Source organism: Tenebrio molitor, chromosome 1, assembly GCF_963966145.1.
Source record: "Tenebrio molitor chromosome 1, icTenMoli1.1, whole genome shotgun sequence".
Lineage (NCBI taxonomy): Eukaryota > Metazoa > Arthropoda > Insecta > Coleoptera > Tenebrionidae > Tenebrio > Tenebrio molitor.
In genome coordinates, this window is record NC_091046.1 from 15420931 (window position 1) to 15445374 (window position 24444).

A 24444-nucleotide genomic window follows, 5' to 3' on the forward strand; every position below is an offset into this window, starting at 1 on the left:
CAGTGCAAATGGAATAAAAATGGGGCGTAAAACGCTTTCATGTTACTTTGATAGAGTGGTCTGTTCATTTGTTCTCTTCTCTTGATTTCAATTATAATTTATAATAAATAATTGTGTCATTTACTTGTTACCTAAAGTCTAAACTTTCATTACTGAACTACTTTCACCTTCAGATCAGGGATTTAACGTATCAACATATACAGAGGGTTCTTCCAATTTTCTTTTAAATGCTCTAGCAACTTTATTTCTTGTCCGATTTTAACAAGCGATATATCAAATGAAAAGGCGTTTAAGGGACTATGAACTGCCATATAATATTTATTTTTTAACGAGCAGTTTAAGTGGGTGCATATTTAACTTTCTTATTTTAAATAGTGACATATGTTTTTCATTAAATATTTTTAAAATCACTATTTTTCTAAACATTGCTGTACAAAAATATTATTTGTTTTTTGAAAAAAAATTAAGAAATAAAAATGACATTTTAATGAAAAAGCGATTAAAATCAAGTTGCTTTGTGAGACCTGTCAGCTAGAGCATTTGTTACACAAAGAATTTGACAATTCAGCGGCCTGTGCACTTTTTTCACACTCAAAATACGCTTGTAGCATGTCGGTCATTTCTTCAAAGGTAATCATTTTTACTCACGATTACGAGGAAATACAATTTTAACAACTTGTCAAATTCTTTGCGTAATAAATGCTGTAGAAAGCAACTTGATTTTATTCGCTTTTTCATTAAAATGTCTCAATTATTAATTTATTAAACATTTTTATTTCTTCATAACTTTTCAAAAAACAAATAATATTTTTATACAGCAATGTTTAGAAAAATAGTGACTTTAAAAATAAGTAATGAAAAACATATGTCACAATTTAAAATAAGAAAGTTTAATATCACCCCACTTAAAACTGCTTCTTTAAAAAATAAATATTATATGACAGTTCATAGTCCCTTAAACGCCTTTTCATTTGATATATCGTTTAATGAAATCGGACAAGAAATAAAGTTGCTAGAGCATTTTAAAAAAAATTTGGATCACCTGTATATCAATGACTATTCAATTCACCTGTTATTTTTCAAATATTAACCAATAAAAGAGCAGACATGTACTTTCGTAGCCTAGGAACAGAAAATTCCAGCGAATATTCCACTCGTGAAAATATAACTGACTATTCCACTAGTGGTCGAGGTGAATATTTTAAACAAACCTTGATTATTATTTTTATTCAATGAAATTATTACTTTCTTACGAAGTTAACTGAACAATGAAATCATGTGTAACGCAGATTTGCGAACTAGCTTTGAAAATTTTTATTTTAATCATTGATTTGGTTCATTGAATAGTCTGTTGAATACAACTCGTAGTCAAAGATAGTAGAATATTTTTCCGATGGTATCACTTATGGTCATTACGCTTTTGAACACCATTCGTGCTACGCACTCATGGTGTTCATAAAGCGAATGACCATTCGTGATACCACCACAAAAATATTCGACAATCTTTGACTACTCGTGGTATTATAACTGAATATTTTTAATTTAATTAAAAAAATGAAATATGTATCTCTGAAATCGTCAATATACACTCACCGGCAAAAAAACGGAACACTAATTAGTCAACAACAACAAATTTATTGCCATTATACCTATTTTGATGTATTTTGACCAGAAGGCGATTATAGCAAGCGTTAGCATAGGCTATTTTATTAGCAATTTCGCATAAAAACAATTTTTTTGCTTAAAAATCTTCTTTTCTTAAATTTACCAATTTTATAATAATCAAGCAACCTGGTTAGATTTTTATAACTTTTGTTATTTTTTATTGTTATTAACTTCGAATTTAAGTGCAGAACGTAAAAAAATGCCTCTAGCTGATGTAAATATTGCCAGAGCAGTAGCTTTGGTTGAAGACTATTGTTGTTTCCGTTATGCAGCTAATGCTATTGAGGCTCCTCTTGCTAGTGGTCACAGAGCTGTTAGAAGGTTTCAAGAGACTGGTCAGTACACAAGAAGACCTGGATCTGGTCGAAAAAGAGCAACCACACACCGGCACGATAGATTTTTAAATAATAATGGTGTTCCGTTTTTTCTACCGGTGAGTGTAGATCAGTTTGTTATTTTCTTAACCCTCCACCACCCGGCGGCACGGCAATTTTGCCGGAGTACATACACTATTACGGATAATACTATCAAGTAATAGTGCAGTGCTTATCAACATAATTACCGGCGTCTCGCCTCCACATTTTGACTTTTTTGTGTTTTATGTTCTGTGTCAATGTTAAGGAATACACAACCACTCTATAGTTATAAACCAGAAAGTTGTTTGGAAAGTGAAAATTACAAATTATTTTGATGGCAAAGTTTTAACTAACATTCATATTCAACGTAACAGACCAGACATTATTATTTTAAATAAACAACAAAAGCAAGCATATCTTTTAGATATAACTGTTCCATATTCACACGATATAACACAGATGTTGCTGAAATTATAAGTGGTAAAATCGAAATTTTTTCTAAACACCAAAGATTTCTCATAGCAACGGAGAGTTCTAAATATTTATTAATTTTTGTGTTATATGTCTGTGTTATATTATGTGAATTTGGAACAGCTATATCTAAAAGATATGCTTGCTTTTGTTGTTTATTTAAAATAATAATGTCTGGTCTGTTATGCTGAATATGAATGTCAGTTAAAACTGTACGATCAAAACGTAATTTGTAATTGTCATTTTCCAAACAACTTTCTGGTTTATAAATATAATGTGGTTGTGTATTCTTTAATAAATTGAATTTAACTGCTAAATTCATGTGTATAATTTTTGCGAATATATCATGACGTTTCTTATATTCGCTTTGAGCCAAAACGGTGCAAGAAAAAATGATGTGTTCAATGGTTTCTCCTTCAGTTCCGCAAATCCTACATTTATCGATGATCGATTGCAAACCGCATATGTGTTTTTTATAATTTCTTGTATTTATAACACGATCTTGTATTGCAAATATAAAACCCTCAGTCTCAGGATGAATATTTGATTTTTTAAGCCATGCATGAGAAGCCTGAATATTAATTTCTGGTTGTTCTAGTTCTTTAAAATATCTTCCATGTAAAGACTTCTGTTTTATATTTGCTATAGTGTCAGGTATATTTGGCTCAACAATATCTGAAATTATATTGTCGCTTAAATTTAAAGGTGTGTAACCTTTATCCGCTGAAACCAAAGCATTAAAAAAAGTGTTATCACGAGCTCTATTGAGAAAATAATTTTTTAGTGAAGCAATTTGATTGTGTTGTAGAATTTCTAGATTTGAAAAACCCCTACCACCATTTTCGCGTGGTAAATTATCCCTCCGCCACCCGGCGGCACGGCAATTTTGCCGGAGTACATACACTATTACGGATATTACTATCAAGTAATAGTGCAGTGTTTATCAAAATAATTACCGGCGTCTCGCCTCCGCATTTTGACTTTGTTGTGTATTATGTTCTGTGTCAATGTTAAGGAATTTCCTCACGACATGACATGAGTATAATAATATACCTTTTTGAATTTCAACTACTAATGTGTTTCCTAAATCCAGAATTTTTAAATTTTTAAAAAGAGATTGCGGTACTATTCCCGTTGCTGAAATTATTAGTGGTAAAATCGAAATTTTTTCTAAACACCAAAGATTTCTCATAGCAACGGAGAGCTCTAAATATTTATTAATTTTTGTGTTATATGTCTGTGTTATATTATCTGAATTTGGAACTGCAAAATGTTGTTACAGTCTAGGACTGGTTTACAAATCTATGAGGGGCGTGATGACCAACTCAATAAACCAGGACCGTGACTTTCGAATCACGAGATAGAGTATAGCCTTTTTTTTTCGCCCTGGGTCGGAATCGAACCCGCGACCCTCGCGTCCCTGATCCGAAACGGACTCCCTTAGGCTATATTCTGCCAAAAAAAATAATAATAAAAAATTAAAAAAATTTTATTATTAGAATATAGCCTAAGGGAGTCCGTTTCGGCTCAGGGACGCGAGGGTCGCGGGTTCGATTCCGACCCAGGGCGAAATTTAAAATAATAAAAAAAAAGGGCTATATTCTGTCTCGTGATTCGGAAGTCACGTTAAGCCATTGGTCCCGGTCTATTGAGTTGGTCATCATGCCCCTCATAGATTTGTAAACCAGTCCTAGACTGTGTAACAAATGTTTTTTTTTTATTTTTTATTATTAGTATTCATAAAATAAAAACGAGTATACTTCGAAAAAATTAAAATTGATTTTTTGATTAATCACGTTAGTCAAGTGTGCGTGTGCCGAATCATATCTTTGATATTAAAGCAACCCTTAGTAAAAAATTACCACTTGTACTAATTGCGTTCTTTAATAACAAGTTAGGTGTAATTGTTAGTTTTGTAAAGATAATATGTGTGTGTGTGTATGTACCTCCATATTTAGAGCAAAATTATTATTGTTAAATACGGAAATTTTTCCAAATGCAGACAAACAAATCCTTTTATTAGAAGTAACATTTGTAGTTAAGCTAAAACTCAATTAATTACTTCACAACATTATAATATACAATTGCTCTTAACAAACAACAGTAAATAGGAAAACAATATACTATAATTGCCTCTTATCTTCTTTATGGTGGGCTAATCACGGCTCAAAGCTCTCAAAGAGACATTATGTATCTGCAGTAATCATCTCATAGTAGTGTCGAATTCCCCAAAAACAATAAAAAAGCTCATAAAAATGGCAATGCTGTGACATTATGGTGTGTACATGTTTTCTTTTATAAGGAAAAATAAGAAAGCAATTTTTGTTCTTTCAAGCTTGTAACTATCCTGTAGGTAAGGTTTATACTTCATTCTGCGAATATTTACTAAATTAAGCAAATTATTGATTCAGGAACGGTTGAAAACTTGTCGCATTATTTTCGGTGACTTCAATTAAGTACCTATTTCAGGATTTTATACAGGTATCCCCAAAAAAAGATGTGACCATAGCTCCCTTATTTATCTGAGGATTTTAATTATCTATACAGGGTGATTCTGAAATAAGTTTGAAAAAAAAACCCGGTAATTGGTGATGAGAAGTCATAGATGAAAAAAAAATCGTATAAAAGTTTTTTCGATTTCGAGATACAAATGATTGAAAATTTGGTCAAAATTGCTAGTACACTGCTGAGTTAAAGGTGATTGCTTGATTATTTTGGTAGTTTAGTAACAATAATAATCAAAGGTGCCCGTCAGTCACAAACGTAACCTTACTCCTCTCGATCATTTTCACAGAAACATTTACAGGGTCATTATAAATTATTGTCCCATCGCAGTAGGCGTTGGTGACGTAGTTGAATGTGCCGCAAGCTTCATAACATGAGTGAGACCAGTATTGCCGATAGGTGGCGCCACCGGCGGTAGTGCAAATCTGTCTACTAGTTTGTCTAACGTTACGAAGCAGGCGGCACATCCAAAATTTGTGTGGGTTTTCAACGCCATTTGCGATGTGACCATCATTTATAATGACCCTGTACAAAGCAGTGTGCTTGCACCTACGACTTTATTGTGGAGTTGATGGAACCATGGTTGCTAATGAAGTGAACAAATTTGGACAAATTTTCCCCATTCATAGGCGTTGAAAATACAAGGATATAGGGTGATTTCCATCCTTTTGATTTCACCTCCAAAAGTCATTTACGCAGAATTATTTTGTGTCAAGGATACTCCACATTTTTTTTTCCAAACTTATTTCAGATCACCCTGCATACCAAAATTAAATGATTGTGAATAGGTTACAAAATGGCCTACTAAATTCACGCAAAGCCCCAAGGACTTCAAGGTTAAACTGTCAAAAAAAAAGTTTTTTTAATGCGAACATATACTTTTTTTTAGTAATTCTGATAGAAATTCTGAAAACTACAATGTATCATAAGTATAAACTTAAATAAAAAAAAAATAAATAAAAATAACACTACCTTTTGAAACAAATGATGAGCACCAATCGAGAAGCTATCAAAATGCATTGCGTTACAATGTAATAATAACCAAATTAAGTTAACTGGAAAAACAAATGACAAATAAATGTTTTGGCAGCTTAGCCTTGAAGCCCTTGAGGCTATCAATGAATTTATTAAACTCTTTTGTAGCCTATTTAACTTGGTGTATAAATAATTAAAATCCTCCGATAAATAAGGTGTTATGGACTCGTCTTTTTTTTATTTAATTTCATTTAATGGTGAAAGTAATACATATGTACATATTTGGATCCAGGTCTTGCTTAGTTAATAATACAATGTTAGTTTTTTCAGTTCGCAGAATCATTATGCTTTTAATTCTCCAAACGATTTGAATCAATTTTTTACCCCAAAAAAACAAGTTTTTCTTCAAACGTCCCTAAAAATGACATTGCACTGCTGCATTGATAATTCTAAACTGTCACTTCATTGTCATGGCATCTAACGAGCTGACCACCGTCCGTAAAGTTATTATCTCCGCTGAGGAGCGTCCGTGAAATTATTATCTCCGCTGAGAGCCTCCGTGAAGTTATTCTCTCCGCTGATGAGCAGCTGTAAAGTCTTAACATGTCTTAAATAATTTGTTATGAAGGTTTGAAGAAAAAATAGTATATGTTATTCGGAGCAAAAATGGTTTTATGTGCTTTCGCTGGTTTGTCTGCCTCACTGCGTTCGCCAGCCAATCTATCAGCCGCAGCACATAAAACTTCATTTTTGCTCCTCATAACATAATATACTATTGTAGGTGAGTTATAAAACTAATAAAATAAAAAATATTAAATACACACAACACAACAATTAGCGCATCAATTTGTTTCTTAAGTGTATAGCAAATGGTCTGCAAACATTTTGTATAAATAGAGTAAATTTAATCTTTAAGAAGATTTCAACCCTATATTGGAATAATAATTGATTTTGGCACTGCTTGTGTTTGTTAATTTTTTTTGACTGTATGCAAGACATTGCAGAACCATCTCATTTATAGTTCTCCCAGCGCTGCAGCGATTTTATGGCAGGGCAATAGTAATTATTACGCCTGTTGAGATGCCGATAAGCGATATAAACAGACCCCTGTCAATCATCATTTTCGTTCTATACCTGTCAGTTTACAGGGTAGTACTTGGACGAATTTACGATTAGGGGTTGTACTTGTGGTTTAAACCTATTGTCGGTGTTGTTAACGTTTATACAATGGTACCCTGCCATAAAATCGCTGCAGCTCTGGGAGAACTATACCACAATACTTTAGAGCGAATAAATCAATGACTCTAACTCCTTATGTTGATACTCGTATGTGCAATATGGATTTTATTCAATTCCATTCTCGGAAGGATAACAGAAAAAAAATTAAGTTAAAGTTCAGATTTTACATCTATAAACATATGTTATGCGATAATTGTTGTGGGGAGTGTACAATAAAAATAAAAAATGCGATAATAATAAAAACCTGTATAGGTATGTTAGTATTTAGATGCTTAAAATAGTAATTTATTATACAGATGTCCCAGAACTCGAGGATCAAATTGAAACTGTGTATTCCTTGATGGTAATGAAGGTAAAAAACGTTTAGAAAAATATTCAGGGTGCAACAGCTTTTTAGTTATGAATTAATCAAATTGACCAATAGAGCTCAATCTAATTTTCCCTTTATGAGAAAATTGAGTACGTTCCCTCAATTGCCAAGCAACGTATAATTCGATGAATAATAAAATTATTTTCAATATTTATCTGGTCGACTTGTCGGAACATACGTCAAAAGTGACAGCTACTTTTGAAATAACCAAAAATGGGATAATTTCGCCAAAGGCAGGTGAACAAATGTATAGAATCTAAATCAGAAAACGCAAGAAGTTTCTTCTTCCGGCAATGAATGAAATATGGTTTGGTATGAGTGAAAATTTCAGAGCAATTGTAACCTTGAGGGGTATGGGAAATTGATGGGAGGGATATGATGAATTGAACCTTTGTTGATGGAAGGTAAAATGACGACATAGCGTCAAGTGAGTAATATTACTGCCTTAAAAATCTTAGTAAAAAGTGAAATATGCAGGGCCTGTGAACTGAATCGGAATCACAAGAAATTTATCCTGACTCCTGTGCATACACTCTGCATCTGCAACGCATTAGACAATGGTATTAGGTAGCGCAGCTACACGAGCCGGACTCGTCATCGTCGAAATGAAAGAAAAGACTTTTAGGAACATTCTTGACATTGCAAAAAAGCTGGAGTTACACGTAGGTTTTGAACAACAGATCAAGCATAGTGGCAGTTCTGTAAGAAAAAAGACAAAACTGGATTGAACTAACCTATTTATTTTAGCATCATTATTAGTAAAAATGTAAGATCAAATTTTATAACTAAACGGTGTAGAATGCAACAAATGAAATAAGAAACATGCAAAATAAAAAGAATAATTTACTTATAACAAGTGTTCAAAATGACCACCTTTCATCTGAAGGAATAGGCGAGCTCGTTTATTAAATTTTCCCTTGCCAGTCTAAGGGCCAGTTTACAGAAGCGAAATTAAGTTAATCGTAATCAAATGCGAGATTAAGTGAACACGTGATCAGATTGAACCAATCAAAATTTCGGATTCATGAGTTAATCGCGCATTAAAATTTAATTCCAATTAAATATTTAATTCTCTTTCTATAAACTGGCCCTAAGCATATAAGGAATAACAGTAGCCAGTGCTTCGTGAATTCGGTCATTCAAGTATTGATAGGTTCGCGATAAAAATAGTTCTTCAAATATATTTACTTCTTCTACAGTTGTCATCAAAGGACTGAAGAACAGCATCTTCAGTCTCTGGTGTCCTAACTTCTCGCGGGGGACCACCAATTTCTTGTTAGGTAGGCACCAAGGACCCAGTGTCTCGAGCACGATATACCAACCGTAGAAATACGTTATAATTTGGATGTGGCAAACGTCGAGGAAAACGTATTGCATATTCCCTTGCATCCTCACGTGCATTGCGCCCGCACTCTCCATAAAGTATGAGCATTTCGGCATACTCTGTAGCTGTATAGATGATTTCAATACGAAGTTTGACAATTTCAAATCAAATTATAACTTGATGTTGTCAAAATCTTCACAGTTGCCCAAACATTTAAATGTTTGAAATTCTATACCATTCGTACTAGAATTATGTTGCTAGGCAATTCAAACTGTTGGTTAAATTTACCTGAAATTCAAATTAACAGCGTCCTTCTGATTGGTCAACTTTAATTATTCATTAAAAAAAATCGATTATACCCTGTCCTTTTTTTTTAAACGCTATTGCTTTAAGTTATCACCAAGGAAACGCACTGTAAGTTTGAGCCGCAAGTTCTTGGACCCCTGTATGTAGATACAAGTTTTATAAGACACATTTTGTCGCACGGGTTTATTAAAGCACGGAGTGCTATAAAGCAAACAATTGCGACAAAATGGCTTATTAAACGAGTGTAATATAATGTTTTTTTCTATTTTGCTCCTATTTTAAATTTTAAATTAAAAAAAGTTCAAATCATAATGCCAGGAAATTTATATTTGGCAAATATAAAACGTTGGTAACACCGTTAACTAGACGAACTGCAAGTTTTAAATTGAAAGTGTCAAATAATCACATAGCCACTACTCACTATCAGTCATTCCCAACATTAAAAATTGAAGTAAATGTTCCTGCTACCGGGATCGAAAAGAACTCCTTTTCGAAACCCGTCTGAGTGTTATAATGACTGTGTCAAAGGTGCAAAATAGAAATAGTTATTTGTGTATAAAGGTCAAAAAGTGCCTCTTTTTTGTCCGAATCTGGGTTTTCTAGTCGAGACGGAGCACTTTTTGGCCGAGGTGCACATTACATTTTTTGACGACCGCACGAACGACAAAACAAAAGACATCATTGGAAAAATTGCAAATCTACTTTTTTCAAATAAATACATTTATTAATACAATGGCGGACAAAAAATTTCGTCCACAACTGTCATTCCACTCACGTATGTTGTAAACCACCCTTTAGGAACGAATAACCTCATGTCACATGTTGCCATGTGTCAATCAAATTGTGTCTATCTTCTTATGGGTGACAGTAACAAATTTCAAATTTTAATTTGCAAACGTCAATCATAATGACAATAAAGGTTAAACTACACGCAATTTTTATGGAATGACAGGAAAAGGATGGACGAAATTTTTTGACCGGAATAGTAGGTACATACTAATAATTTTTTATAGTATTTTTTATCAGCTTGCAAACAAAACGAGAAATGTACTATTTGCAATACTATTACTTATGTACATATGGTGGCAGGACAACTATTGCCTTTGTCATCTGCGATGTCCAGCGGCGTATTAGACATTTATTCATCACTTTCGCTGTTGTATTACACATTTTCTCATCACGCTGTTGCTATCGATTATATGAACGTTCATTTTCTTATTACGAATATTATTATTCGTTATTAAGTTACTAAACAGACCACGGTCCAGGATCAGAAAAGTGCGGCCGAAAAAGAGTAACTTTTCGTCCGCCTGGGAGTACGTAAAATTACCTTTTTCATTAAGGGTGCCTAAAAATATTACTCCAATATTTTTTCAATTACATGTTTATAAACTTTAAACATGAACACCGTGTGTTAAGTGTCATAATAAGTAGGTAGTTCAAATGTGGTAAATCAATTGCAAAATATCGGGGTTGTAAATACAATAACTATCCGAATAAATTTAAAGCATTTCGGATACGCTGTGGAGAAACTGATGGATTCTGTTACCGATCAACCTAATGACGACAAGTTGACAGATTGTTCTGGCAAGTGAAGTCAATAATTATTATTATTGATTTAATATATTTTAAAGGTTGTTGGAGTTGAGCGACTGACAGTACTAATGAAATTTTTGCTTAACTAATAATTATTGCTGCTATTGTAAATTAATCGCAAGAGGTCAGTTAGAATGTTGAACCATAAAAGTTTTAGTTGGCAGCAATGTTGAATTTTGTTAATTATGAAGATTTGTATGTTCAGATAGAAACATGTGGAGTTCTGTTAACTTTTCGTCGTCTATTTGTGAACGCTGTAAGACCAAAACAAATGAAATTATTATTAATAGTACATTTATTAAAATATTCAGTGTTTAGGGATGAATTAAATATGTAAATTGCATTTCTAACGCAATGTACCTACTTAGGTAAAAATATTTGGTAAATAGAATTATCTTTGGAATTTTTTTACCTATCTCTTTGTTGTTTATTCGTATCGGCAGTTTCAGCTAGAACAGCTCTTTTTATCGTACGAAATGAGAAGAGAAGCGTGAAAACCAAGTATGAAAAGCAATGAAAAACCCGTCTTGCTGTTCGTGTGAGTACAAAACAAAAAGAACAAAAACTGTAGGATCGGTTCAGTCATCTCCTGAAAAGCTTTTTCTTAAAATACGTGATATTAAAATGCCTGTTTCATCGTTTCTCTTTTTCAGTCGAATTCTTACTGGTAAATTCAACCAGTAATAGCAGATAAAGGCATAATCATTGATATAAAATAAAATAAATTTTTTATTCACAATCGGTTAGTAACGTACAGCTTTTCTAACATCTTAACGGTTAGAAAGTGAGCGATTACTCGTGTACACATCAACCGGTCAGTAATGGTGAAAAAAGGAGTCAATAATGAGTCGTAAGCGGTCAGTAATGAAACCCATAACTGACCTGTGGTGGCGCTACTGTCGCACCAATCGCGAAAATCTCTGTACGTTTTTCTTGTATCGTAATTTGCTTTTCTCAGTTAAGAGAATGAGTGTTAATTTGTGTGCGGATTCCCGCAATTCTGGGGAAGGTACTCTCTATTTTACTATCGCACATTTTGTTTGTTAAAAAATGTGAGCAAATGTCAATTTGGTTTGACTTTTGTGAACTAAAATTTAATACAATCTCAATCGTGCTCGCCTACTAAGTTTTAATATTTTGCCGAAATAAACGACAATATTACGGAGGTTCGTTCTTATTTATTTTTTATTATTATAATGTTGCTTGTTTTATTAAATGATTGAGTATGAATAAAATATGTAGTATACAAACCTCGGCAAAAGTCCATTCCTGTGTCTCGAGAACTAGTTCACCTCGAGGGCAAGCTTCTCGGTAAACGATTGTTTTCTCGACCGGAATGGAACACTTTCCTCCTCGGTATGTAATATACAGTGTCCGGACGAAATAGTACCGGATAAGTCGACCAGTACAACTTTGCGTAATCCCACGCTCGCACATAAACACGATTCAGCTGGTTCGCTTTCAATAACAGGGAACCAGCTGAATCGTGTTTATGTGCGAGCGAGGGATTACGCAAAGTTGTACTGGTCGACTTGTACGGTACTATTTCGTCCGGACACTAGTAATATACTATAACTCTTGGCAAAAAATGTCAGTAAGACTGGTGTAGGCATTGCATAAACATAATACCGTGCTTTCAAATAAATTCAGAATTAGAGTAGGGTGTGGTTTTATTATAAAGTTGGCAACACGTGGACTGTGCTGTCTTTAAAAATTGCATGTTGCCAACTTTATGCAGTTGACACTGACAGTGCTAAAAAGTCTACGAACCATTAATAGACAAAATACGAGTATATAAATCACACCCTATTCTAATTCCGAATTTACTTGAAGGCACGGTATTTATACACGTGTGATGCGACCTAACTTCTGATATTGAAACAGCCGTATTTCTGAATGTTAAAATGTTTTTTATTGTTTCAGCTTTTACCTGGAAATACAAACACTTTCACGATCGTAGATCAGAAGCTTGATCCCCCTGTAATAGCCTCGAAAATTCGCTTTCTTCCATACAGTGATCACGTGCGCACGGTTTGTATGCGAACGGAACTCGTCGGCTGCAAATGGGAAGGTTAGTTATTTTTCAACTAGAAAAGTATGCATTAATTTATTTCGGTTTTTTTTGGATAAAATGCCGCTTAATCGAAATAAATATTCCAAACATGACCTCGTTCTCTAGTTGTCAATCGAGGAACAAAAGTAATGTTACAATAAATTAGTCCTTATTAATGTTCCCGATTTTTAGTTCAACAGGTACATATTACGGTGAGTGAATACTTTGGCAATCAGATAAATTAGCTAAAAACATAAACAAAAGTGCAGTTATTAAAAGTAACATATCTTCTTTTCTAAAATTTTTGGTCATTTTCTTCAGTGCTTCCAAAACTTTGAAAGCTCGAGGACTTTTCTATAAGAAAAATATTTTAGCGGACCCTTATAGTCAATTATCAGTTCTTGTTCACTCACATGAGTATCATTTTCTTATTAACCTTTTTTTTGTGTAAAATTGCTACCCAATTAACAGTCTGCAAAAAAAAATGGAAATTGCCATTTAAAATGGTGAAGACGTCATTGCGCGGAAACGGAGAGGGGTAGAAAAATGAAAATTATGGGAAAAGATTTCCGTTATTCTAAACTTTTGGTATACAGATGTAGTTGACATAAAGCTGAACGTATTACAAACGCCATATTTAATGTACATTAATCCATACGAGTGCATATGTATAAGGTTTATTAAATCTTCTGCTGTTTGATACATATCGTGCGATCCATTAAATTTGTTGGCGGTGGAACTGTTAACGCATGTGTTATGATGTACTGCTAGCCAACACCCTCCTTTTAGCAGGTAGTTTATTTTAGCAGGTAGTTTAGGGATTATTTAAGAGGACGCCACCCCGGTGGTCGACACAGTTCGTCTTATCGTTTTCTGAAAACTAGTCACAAACGTTGTAATTTTTAATTGTAAATAAATAGATTAAGGACGACCTCTAGTATTATTACACATTCGACGACAGGCAGCCCGAAGAAAGTGTAGCGAAGTACCGTAAAATCGGGCTACACAACAAAATTGGTGTCAGGTGTGGGGTTAATGCGTTAATGTCGGTTGTTAAGTCGTCATCTCAGTTGTGCTACTGTTGTGCAGTGTGTGTATGTGAAGTTCACTTCGGTTTGAAATCACCGAAAATTCAGTGTACAGTGGAAGTATCCGTCGAAAGTCACTGATCCGACTTCATCCAGGATCCAGGGGTCAGAATCAAAAATCGACGTTCCGTACGCGAGGAGTGAACAATCTAGGGGCCACGTCGGTGATCAAGTCAAATAATCCAGTCCAGTCCAGCAATCCACCACGACAGCGATAAGTGCAAAATCTTAGTGCCTAATTTTTAGTCATTTAGTCAGTTAACGCAAATTATATGCAAACTCGAGCTCAGAAACGTAAGGTCGAGCTTCGAGCCAATCTTCCATCGAATTCATTATCATTATACGAAACCAGTGACGCAACAGATCAATCAAAAATGCCTTTTTGTATCGAAATAGCGTTAAAGATGATCCCCGAATTCAAGGGAAGTAAAGAGCAGCTACATAAATTCCTGACATGTTGCGACATTGTTTTTGACACTGCTATCACACTGATGCGGAACAAACTACATTTTTAAGTGTTGTAAAAACTAAACTTTGCGACCAAGCTTACAATTTAATTAAGTACAAAACAATAAACAATTGGGCCGAATTAAAAACACTACTCAAAGATCATTATAGAGAAAGACGAACAATGGCTCAAATTCAAATGGAACTGCTAACTTGTCGTCAGGGCAAGACCGATGTAAGATCATTCGCGACAAAAATCGAAAAAATATTAGGTGAACTAGACGATGTTTGCATTTCCAGTCAAGGTGAAAACGCCAAAGAAACGATTCAAAATTTGAATAGAGCAACAGCTCTTAAGGCATTTGTTGATGGTTTACATGATTCGATTAAACTTATAATTAAAGCGTGTCGTTTCGATGACTTGCCTACAGCAATCGAGGCGGCTTGCGACGAAGAAAGGAATGTTGCCATTAACAGTAGAAGTCGGGAAAATAATTCAAATCAAAATTGTAAAAAATGCGGTCGATCAAACCATATCACCAGCCAGTGTCGTTACAATAACTACAGCAATGCATCGAATCAAACCTCACAAAACCAAAATCGCGGTAATCATCATAGTTATAATGCAAATAATCACAACTTCTCAAATCAAAACCGTGGTCAAAATAATTGGTCGAAAGCTAGTAATCAAACACAAACCAATTCCGGTACAGAATTATTTTGTAGATACTGTAAACGCATAGGACATGAGATTGAATTCTGTAGGAAAAGAATATATAACAACAGTCGAAAAAACATTAACAATGATGTCCAAAATTCGCAAGAGACGTCGGGAAACGAGAACGGATCGAGTTCAGGCAGTCAAATCTCGGTCCGCGAACTCAGGACTGCTTCCCAATAAATTCATTTGAAAAGCAAGTGTTTGTTTTGACAAATAAAAACTCATGTTTTATCAAACTTCCGCTCAACATATCAAACTCTAAAATTGCAACACTACTACTTGATACGGGATCGGATATCTCACTTTTAAAAATTAATTCCGCCGATGATGACGCACAAGTGTCCATTGAAAAAAAAATTAAAATCAAAGGTATTGGCACAGAAATCGTAACATCTTTAGGCGTATGTTTTGGGAATTTCCAGCTTTCTAATAAGGTGTCAATTGGCCATGCAATTCACATTGTCGATTCAAACTTTCCCATCCCCGGAGATGGCATTTTAGGTAAAGATTTTTTGGAAAAACATAAAGGCGTCATAAATTTTGCAATACCGGCTCTACAAATAACGATACAGGACGAAACCTTTTCATTCCCCATGAACCAGATGTTCCAAGAAACACCCGTCGTAAACCAATCTCTCTTAGCGGAAACCGTCCCTCAAATAACGATTCCGCCTAGAACGGAATTTACAACGAAATTAGGGGTAAATTTTTCTGGACCCAAACTTTGTTTACAAAAACGAGTGGTCGACGGTTTATATATTCCAAATGCCATTGTAAAAGGCGAAAGCGGATATTGTCGAGTGAGAGTAATAAATTCTTTAGAAATACCCTCAGAAATAAAAATAACTGATTTCGAGTTCGAAGATCTAGACAATTACCACGCAATAAATTTCATAGAGAGTTCTCATTCCAAGCGGTTACAATTATTAGAATCCCAAATACTTCAGAATCATTTAAATAAAGAAGAATATGACTCAATTTTAAAAATTTGCCGAGAATTTAATGACATCTTCTATCTCGAAGACGATCAATTAACGCACACTAATGCCACAAAACATTCAATATCCTTGCTAACACAAAAGCCTGTATTCGTCAAACCTTATAGAATTCCTGAATTTCAAAAACCCATAGTCCGACAACAAATCGATCAAATGTTAAAAGATGACATTATAGAAAATAGTGTTTCTCCTTACAACGCACCAATATTAATTGTCCCTAAAAAACCCGACAATATGGGAAATAAAAGATGGCGTTTAGTTGTTGATTTTAGAAAATTAAACGACATAACTGAATCGGATGCTTATCCCCTGCCAAACATTACCGAAATCTTGGAACAATTAGGTCATTCTAAATATTTTAGTGTTATCGATCTCGCGACAGGATTTCACCAAATTCTTTTGAGCGAGGATAGCAAACCATTTACTGCATTCACATTTGAAGGACGCTATCAATATAAAAGACTTCCTATGGGATTAAAAAATTCTCCCGCCACATTTCAAAGACTAATGAATCATGTTCTTACGGGTCTCCAAGGAATAAAATGCCTTGTCTATTTAGACGACATAGTTATTTATGGTAGTTCCCTGAGAGATCACAATAATAAACTGATTGACGTGTTTAACCGGCTTAGACAGCATAATTTAAAATTACAACCGAGTAAATGTTCATTCTTAAGGAAAGAAATTACATACCTAGGCCATGTTATTTCGGAAGACGGGATTAAACCAGACCCCGACAAGATACAAGCGGTCAGGGATTATCCAACTCCAAAAAACAAAGACAACGTCAGATCTTTCCTAGGTTTAGCATCATATTATAGAAAATTTATTCCAAATTTTTCACAAATAGCATATCCGATGAACAACCTTCTAAAAAATAATATTGAGTTCAATTGGACATCTCTGTGTGACGAATCATTTGATAAATTAAAAGCCAAATTAATAAATCCCCCTATTTTGCAGTATCCCCATTTTAATCAAGAATTTATTCTAACAGCCGATGCAAGTCAACATGCAGTCGGTGCGGTCTTATCCCAGGGCATAATCGGTAAAGATTTACCTATCGGGTACGCATCGAGAACGTTGAGCAAAGCTGAAAAAAATTATTCAACCATCGAAAGGGAATTAGCCGCTATAGTCTACGGTGTTCAATATTTTAGGCCTTATCTATACGGAAAAAAATTTAAGATCGTGACTGATCACAAACCTTTGATTTATCTCTTTTCAATTTCAAATCCGTCGTCTCGTCTTATGAAATTTAGACTAAAATTAGAAGAGTACGAATTTGACATAATTCATAAGCCGGGTAAATTAAATACAAACGCCGATGCCCTCAGCAGAATTTACAAACTTAACGGTGAAAATAGTGAATCGTACGAACAATATTTAAAACACATCAAATCTAAAGTCATTATAAACTCGAACGTGCTCGAATCGGACGAAGCCATGGAGGACAGTTCCGATGATGTCAATCTTGTTTATTTTACGGACAAACATTTCGAATCAGAAGTAGAGTATCATAATAGTCGTCCCGAACTGAAAACACAAAATGTCAACATCTCAGACATCGCTTTTTTAAAATCTGACAATCGCTATTTTCTATATCTAATTACCAAAGAAACACATGCCCATAAATCATCATATGCAGACATTTTCCAAGGCTTGATCAATTTAAAGGAGTTTTCTTTCAAATATAGTATTGAAAAAATTGGTATATCGACTTCGAATTTGAAACTACATAAAATTAAATTTGAATCCATAAGAACCATGATTCGCTACATCTTCAAAGATACAAATATTCAAATAATAATTTTTCATAATAATACTAAAAAGGATCTAACTCGAAATGAAATTCAAGACATTTTAAAAGATTACCACGTAAATCCTCCTGGTGGTCATCAAGGTGTAAATCGGACTTTTAATCGCATAAAAGAACATTACAGGTGGCACAAAATGTACAAAGACATTAAGCATTTCATAAATTCATGTCAAACGTGTCAACAAAACAAAATTAGTCGGAAAACGAAAGCTCCAATGACCATAACTACCACGTCATCCAAACCTTTTGAGAAAATATTTTTAGATGTTGTAGGTCCCCTTAATCCAACCGAAAATAATAATAAATTCATACTGACTTTCATCGACGATCTCACAAAATTTTTCATAGCCATTCCCATTCCAAACCAAGAAGCCAATACTATAGCCAAGAATTTCACTACTGAAATTATTTGTAAATTTGGTATGCCACAAACCGTACTAACTGACCAAGGCACAAATTTCGAAAGCGCGATTTTCAGGGAAACGTGTAAACTTCTAAAAATTAAAAAAATTCACGGAACAAGTTTCCATCCCCAAACAAATGGCAGCCTCGAGAGAACACACCGAACATTAGCCGAATACCTAAGATCATTTATTAATCGGGATCGTGATAATTGGGACGAGTTCCTACCATTCGCAGCATTCACATATAACACAACACCTCATACATCTACAAAAATTACACCTTTCGAGCTATTATTTGGACATAAAGCTTCAATTCCTACATCATTAAAGGAAAATCCTGAAATCCATTACAATTATGATGATTATTATGCAGAATTAAAAGCAAGATTGCAACATTCACATCAAATTGCGCGAGAAACTATAATCAGGGAGAAAGAAAAATCAAAAAACAGATATGATTCCAACGTAAATCAACAAAATTTCTCACCTGGCGATAAGGTTTGGTTAACCAATGATGCAAAGGCACCAGGAAAATCAAAAAAATTAGAACCACGTTTTAAAGGTCCTTTCACAGTACTTTCAAAAGATTCAGATGTTAACTACACCATATTAGTCAACAAAAAGCCTACTACAGTCCACGTAAACCGTCTAAAGAAATGTTCCTAGAAAAAAAAAAAAAAACTTTTACCCATGTAATTTTGTTATTACCTTGCTTTACCATAATCTTGTAAAAAAAAAAAAAAAAGTCTATGTTAACACTTTATAGAATAGAATAAGTAAGTACCGATGAATCGTTGTTATTCCAATTAGGTAGATATTTAAGTCATATTATTTCATTAATTATTGATACGTGTAATCATACTTACTTATAGTTATTGATATTATTATGTATGTATTAGAATAAAATTTGTACCATTTAAAAAAAAAAAAAAAAAAAAAAGTATGTAATTATGTATGTTAATTTTATATTCGATATTATTATATATGTATTTAGATTAAAATTTGTATCATTGCACAAATTTTTCAAATGTGAGGGGAGGTGTTATGATGTACTGCTAGCCAACACCCTCCTTTTAGCAGGTAGTTTATTTTAGCAGGTAGTTTAGGGATTATTTAAGAGGACGCCACCCCGGTGGTCGACACAGTTCGTCTTATCGTTTTCTGAAAACTAGTCACAAACGTTGTAATTTTTAATTGTAAATAAATAGATTAAGGACGACCTCTAGTATTATTACACATTCGACGACAGGCAGCCCGAAGAAAGTGTAGCGAAGTACCGTAAAATCGGGCTACACAACACATGTCTAGTTTTGAACTATCGCGACAAACGTCACATTTAATGACTATTGTAAAACAGAAAATGGCGAATTAAGGATTCGAGGAATTAAGAGAAAATTTACAATGGTAATGTTTATTTTATTAAACAATGTTACAACTGATGCTGAAAGTGTTCACCATTTTGTTCTAAGTAGAAACGGACCCTTCGTTTAACACCACTGATAACATTTTGTGATATTAATTTATACACAAATAAGTGTATCGATTCAAAAAGACCTACGGCTTCAGTTCCAGCGCCAACTTTAATAACAAATTCAATGGATCGCTCGATATAAAAGTATGCCAGAAATATTACTTTGAAGCAAGTACATACACACCTTATTATTTGTTTTTCCTCATTTCCATTCCGTTTTACTTGCCAAAGTGTTTTTATAAGTTGATCAAGACTGTTGCATTTGTAATTTATCACAAAGCACAAAGGTAAGGTAAGGTTGGACCAACAATCTAAAAACTAACTAGATATAAGTATTATTTCAAATGAATAAAAACACTTTCTGAAAAATTGCGTGCTACTTTGTGTATAAATCTACATAACATAGGTTTTTTATAAGTCTTCGTCATGAACTGAAAATACTAATTCTCATTTTTGGGTTGACGACGGTGTGATACATAATGATGAAAAGTTTTTTCCATCCGCAGTGCAATATGTTGTGAGAATGTGCCACTTTTATGTTGCAGATAATTAAGTTAGCTTTATACATTACGTAAAAAAGGAAGTTAACACTCCTGATGCAGGGAACCATGATTAGCAAGAACTGCGTTGAAGTAATTAGCAAATGAAATAATTTCAGGTTGTTTTCCGTGTAACATGGTTCACATGGTTGATGTTTTATCTGTAATTGGGCTTTCTGTACGAAGTTCTCTAATAATGATGGTTAGCAGCAGAGTATGTTGTTTTGTTTGTAATGGCTGCCTCTGCTGAACAAGCAGGGAATAATGTAGCGTTCGTGGTAGATTTCAATTGTTTCTAACTTGCCGATACCAAACTACATGTCAGCAATTTAGCTTCCCGCTGTGAAAAGCATGTTCAACTCATACGCCGGGATATTGAATAGTCGAGAAAAAAAGTAGCGGAAGTTGTGAATTACAGTAAAATTAAATGAGAAGGAACTAAAATATGGGTTTCGCTGCCGCAGAATATCACGTTCCAATAAGCAATTAATCTATTATTACAAAATACTGTTCCAGCTTAAATATGTAATAGGAATGACGAAACGATTTATGCCACGGGATATTATTTAGGAAAAATAACCACTGTAAAATATGTTAATTTTAGGATGTTTCAATTCCCTGTTCCGGAAAATTACTCTGAACTGTAATACATATTTTCACAAGCTAATCTTCCATATAGATCAATATGGAAAAAAAAGAATATTCATGAATGGTACACGTCTTTTTTAATCTATAACCGCCCTGACCCTTGTCACTTCACATATGAATACAAACTTTTCCAATCATAATGATTCGGACATTCCATTTGTTCCATATGGGTAAATTTTCTATTTACATGTTGATTTATCAAATTTCATTATGTTAATCGTCTTTGTTATTCCTTTTTTTTTAATTTTCCGATACATACATGTATGTATTTAACTCAAACTCTATTTTCAGAATTTATTAAACACGATTGCGGTTGTAAAATGTTGCTAAATTAGTTTATAAAAATTCCCATATGCTGCAAACTTCTTTGTGAGCAGGGTATTTCACGAGTGATAATGAGCCCGAAAATTTCGTTAGGGTCGGAACGTTATGTGAATCAGTCTGTAGGTATACCGTGCGATCAACAATAATTATTTAGATCAAAGAAGGCTATGAGATTTTGGACGTAAGTATTTCCTCAGTATTTCCACGGAAGTACCGTGAGATCGAAAAAAAAGTAGAATTGGCTGTGACCAAAAATTTCAGTTAAGTTGGTGATTTGGAGAACGTTGAAATCTACAACCCAGCCTCTCATAACAAACAAACTCTCGCACCATTCTCGTGGTCTACTTCTCCCTCTATTAAGTCCTTAGGACCTCCCAGGAATCGAAACGCGAATCTAATGACTATTATCAAATTTCTTTAATTTTCCATTCAGGTGTGCATAGCATTATCGACATCACACACGTAACATCAAATGACACATAAAGTTATTCAGAATAACGAAAGAACATTATTATCGCACATCTGTTAATTGTTGTAAATTGAAAATGATTTCTTCACTTGGATAAGAAACATGGAATATGTACTTTTCATATTTTATTTAATAAAAATAACGAATTTGACACGTCGTAACTATCAGATTATTTTAATTATGATTACTTTTCATACTTTTACCTTTTGTTATTGGAAAATAAATCATTTTACATAATTCATGTTACAGTATGCATGTTATTTGTTATTTCGAGAACCCACAGGGGAATCAGAAAAGCGAACATTAAATAATAAAGCAAATGACATTATTCACAAACGGCAACGCTACTAAAGAGAATAGGCTAAGTGGAACAATAAAACTTTCTACAACTGGGCAATGGATTTAAAGCAACTCTCAGCCCGGAGCTTAAAAGGAATTAATTCAGTTGTTATGTACCTATCGTAGCCATACTTGTCGTAAATAAATAAAATTGAAACGAAATTTAACAAATTTTGTAAGGAACGTAATAACTAAAATTTGTAACTTCTCTCTTTTTGAAGCTAGTCCTTTTCTAAAAGATAATTTACAGTCACATATAAAATTAGACGCTTGATAAATTCAGCCAAAAGCCAAGTGCATCTAAATATTCTTGCTTGGATTTTAAATGGTTTTATTGTACAGTCATTGATTTTGAAATAAATATGTTCATATGAATTTTAAAGAAGCTAGGTAGAGAATAAAAAAGTGTTTAATATCTGTTGGTAATTTTCAGAAAAGTATAAAATTTGTTGTACACATCTAACAATAAGTGGTTGCTTAGCATTCTGATATAAAATGAATAAAATTTCTCGTGAGTACAAATGTCTGCGACTTAGAAAGCTGCACAATAACTCAGTGATCTAGTTTCAGTTACTTTATTTTTCAGATATGAAGAACCAAGTCAGAATATAGAACAAGTCTTTTTTGTAATAAATTATTAGGAATAATTACAATAATTTTCTAAGCTAAATATCTGCCCTAGTCGATTAAACTAAAACATAATGTGTATAAAAGAAATCGGATTTTTGCATTTTCACCGGAAGTGTATGTTTTTTCGTCGAGTGTGTACAATCTCAGTTAGATTGCGAGTTTTTCCATTTTATTTGCATTTGTGTATTATTTAGGTAAATTAGGTATAGCTGCCTCCTGTAATAAGGCAGCAAAAGTTGAATTTAAAACAGTGTAAACATGTCACTTAAAAAATCCATAAATCAAAATTTTTAAAACATTAATATTAATAGCCCGTATTTGTGTTTGCAGCGCGAAAAGTGATTTTTCTCTCTTTACCGTTGATTTAATACACCGACTCTAACTATGATTAATTATGACGGTATTTGTGCAGGGCGCGAATATTATTAATTGCAGAGATTAATAGGTATTATAAATAACTTCGCGGCACAGGTGCTTCCGTTGTCATATTGTTGACGTGTTGCAGACGGTCTGCTCAGCTACGACGTGCCTCAGGGACTCCATCGCGGTCCCGAATTAGACCTCACCGACCGCACTTACGACGGGAGGGAAGAAGGTGGCCATCTTTCGCGGGGATTAGGCCAGTTGGTCGACGGACAGAAAGGACAGGATAACTTCCGACTTGACCTCGCAGGACATGGCAAAGGTAACAGCATTGCGATATTTGGTTTGGACGCATTTACATTTATATTACGGCCCTCGCCAGGGGCACTTGGTACAATGTGTTGTTCGGGACCGATTCATTCCGCTTTATGTCTGTATTTTGTCTCCATCTTGTCCGTTCTGTGCCACACGTGTGCTTTTTGATGACACGTTGAAATAGATATGGCCAACAGATTTATTGAATTGATTCTTTTCTATAAAATTTATTGAATGACCCAACGGATTACGAGTTTTCAATAATGTGCGTTTATCATCTGACTTATCATACATCCTTCTGCCATACCCTAATAATTCCTTGTGACTTGTCAGTTCTTTTAAATACATATCACTTTTTTGCTCATTCATTACATATTCCAAGAAACATAACACGAAGATTTTAGTTAATAATAAAACCAGTTTACTGTGGTGGTAAATGATGAAAAACGTTTTAATAATAATCGTGTTACTTTTGCATACGAACGGCTGTTTACTGAACGTGTGTTTGTCTGGCGCTGCTTAATTGTTTAGTGAAGTTTCTTTCTTTTTAAAAAGAAATGCAATAACTGCAATAAAATGACATATAAAAAATTACATTTGTCTTTCAGTATTAAATAGAAAACTTTATTTTTTCTAAAGCATACGTGTCACATATTAGAACGAGAAAGTTATGATGAAAGTGATGAAACAATTTACAATATTACCAGGTGTCTGAAAACCGAATATCTATTAACGACCGACCTAAAACAAGAAGGCCATCGCATTTTATAACAAAAAATATATGTACAGTGAGCGGCAAAAGAATGGATTACATTCATTAAAAATTAAACAAATTTTTTTTCAAAAAAATCTTTGGACGGGTCAATTTTAGGTTATAAAGATACTACATATTTTAATAGCAAATAAAATTCCAAGCAGTCATTTGTTTTAGTGGTCATCGATATTTTTTTAATGGAAATTCCCTTTTTTTTCTTGATTCTGATAGCCCTGTTAATTGTTTAAACAACAG

The 24444-nt window shown here is 33.8% G+C and overlaps 1 protein-coding gene across 2 annotated transcripts in view; it reads left to right on the plus strand.

Moving 5' to 3' along the window:
* The window catches only part of Ddr (discoidin domain-containing receptor 2), a 233873-nt gene that overhangs the window by 183126 nt on the left and 26303 nt on the right, over positions 1 to 24444 (plus strand). For both annotated transcript variants that reach the window (XM_069061943.1, XM_069061952.1), the window contains exons 5-6: positions 12731 to 12878; positions 23263 to 23442. In XM_069061943.1, the coding sequence (XP_068918044.1) occupies positions 12731 to 12878; positions 23263 to 23442 (328 nt within the window). The remainder of the gene's footprint in view (positions 1 to 12730; positions 12879 to 23262; positions 23443 to 24444) is intronic.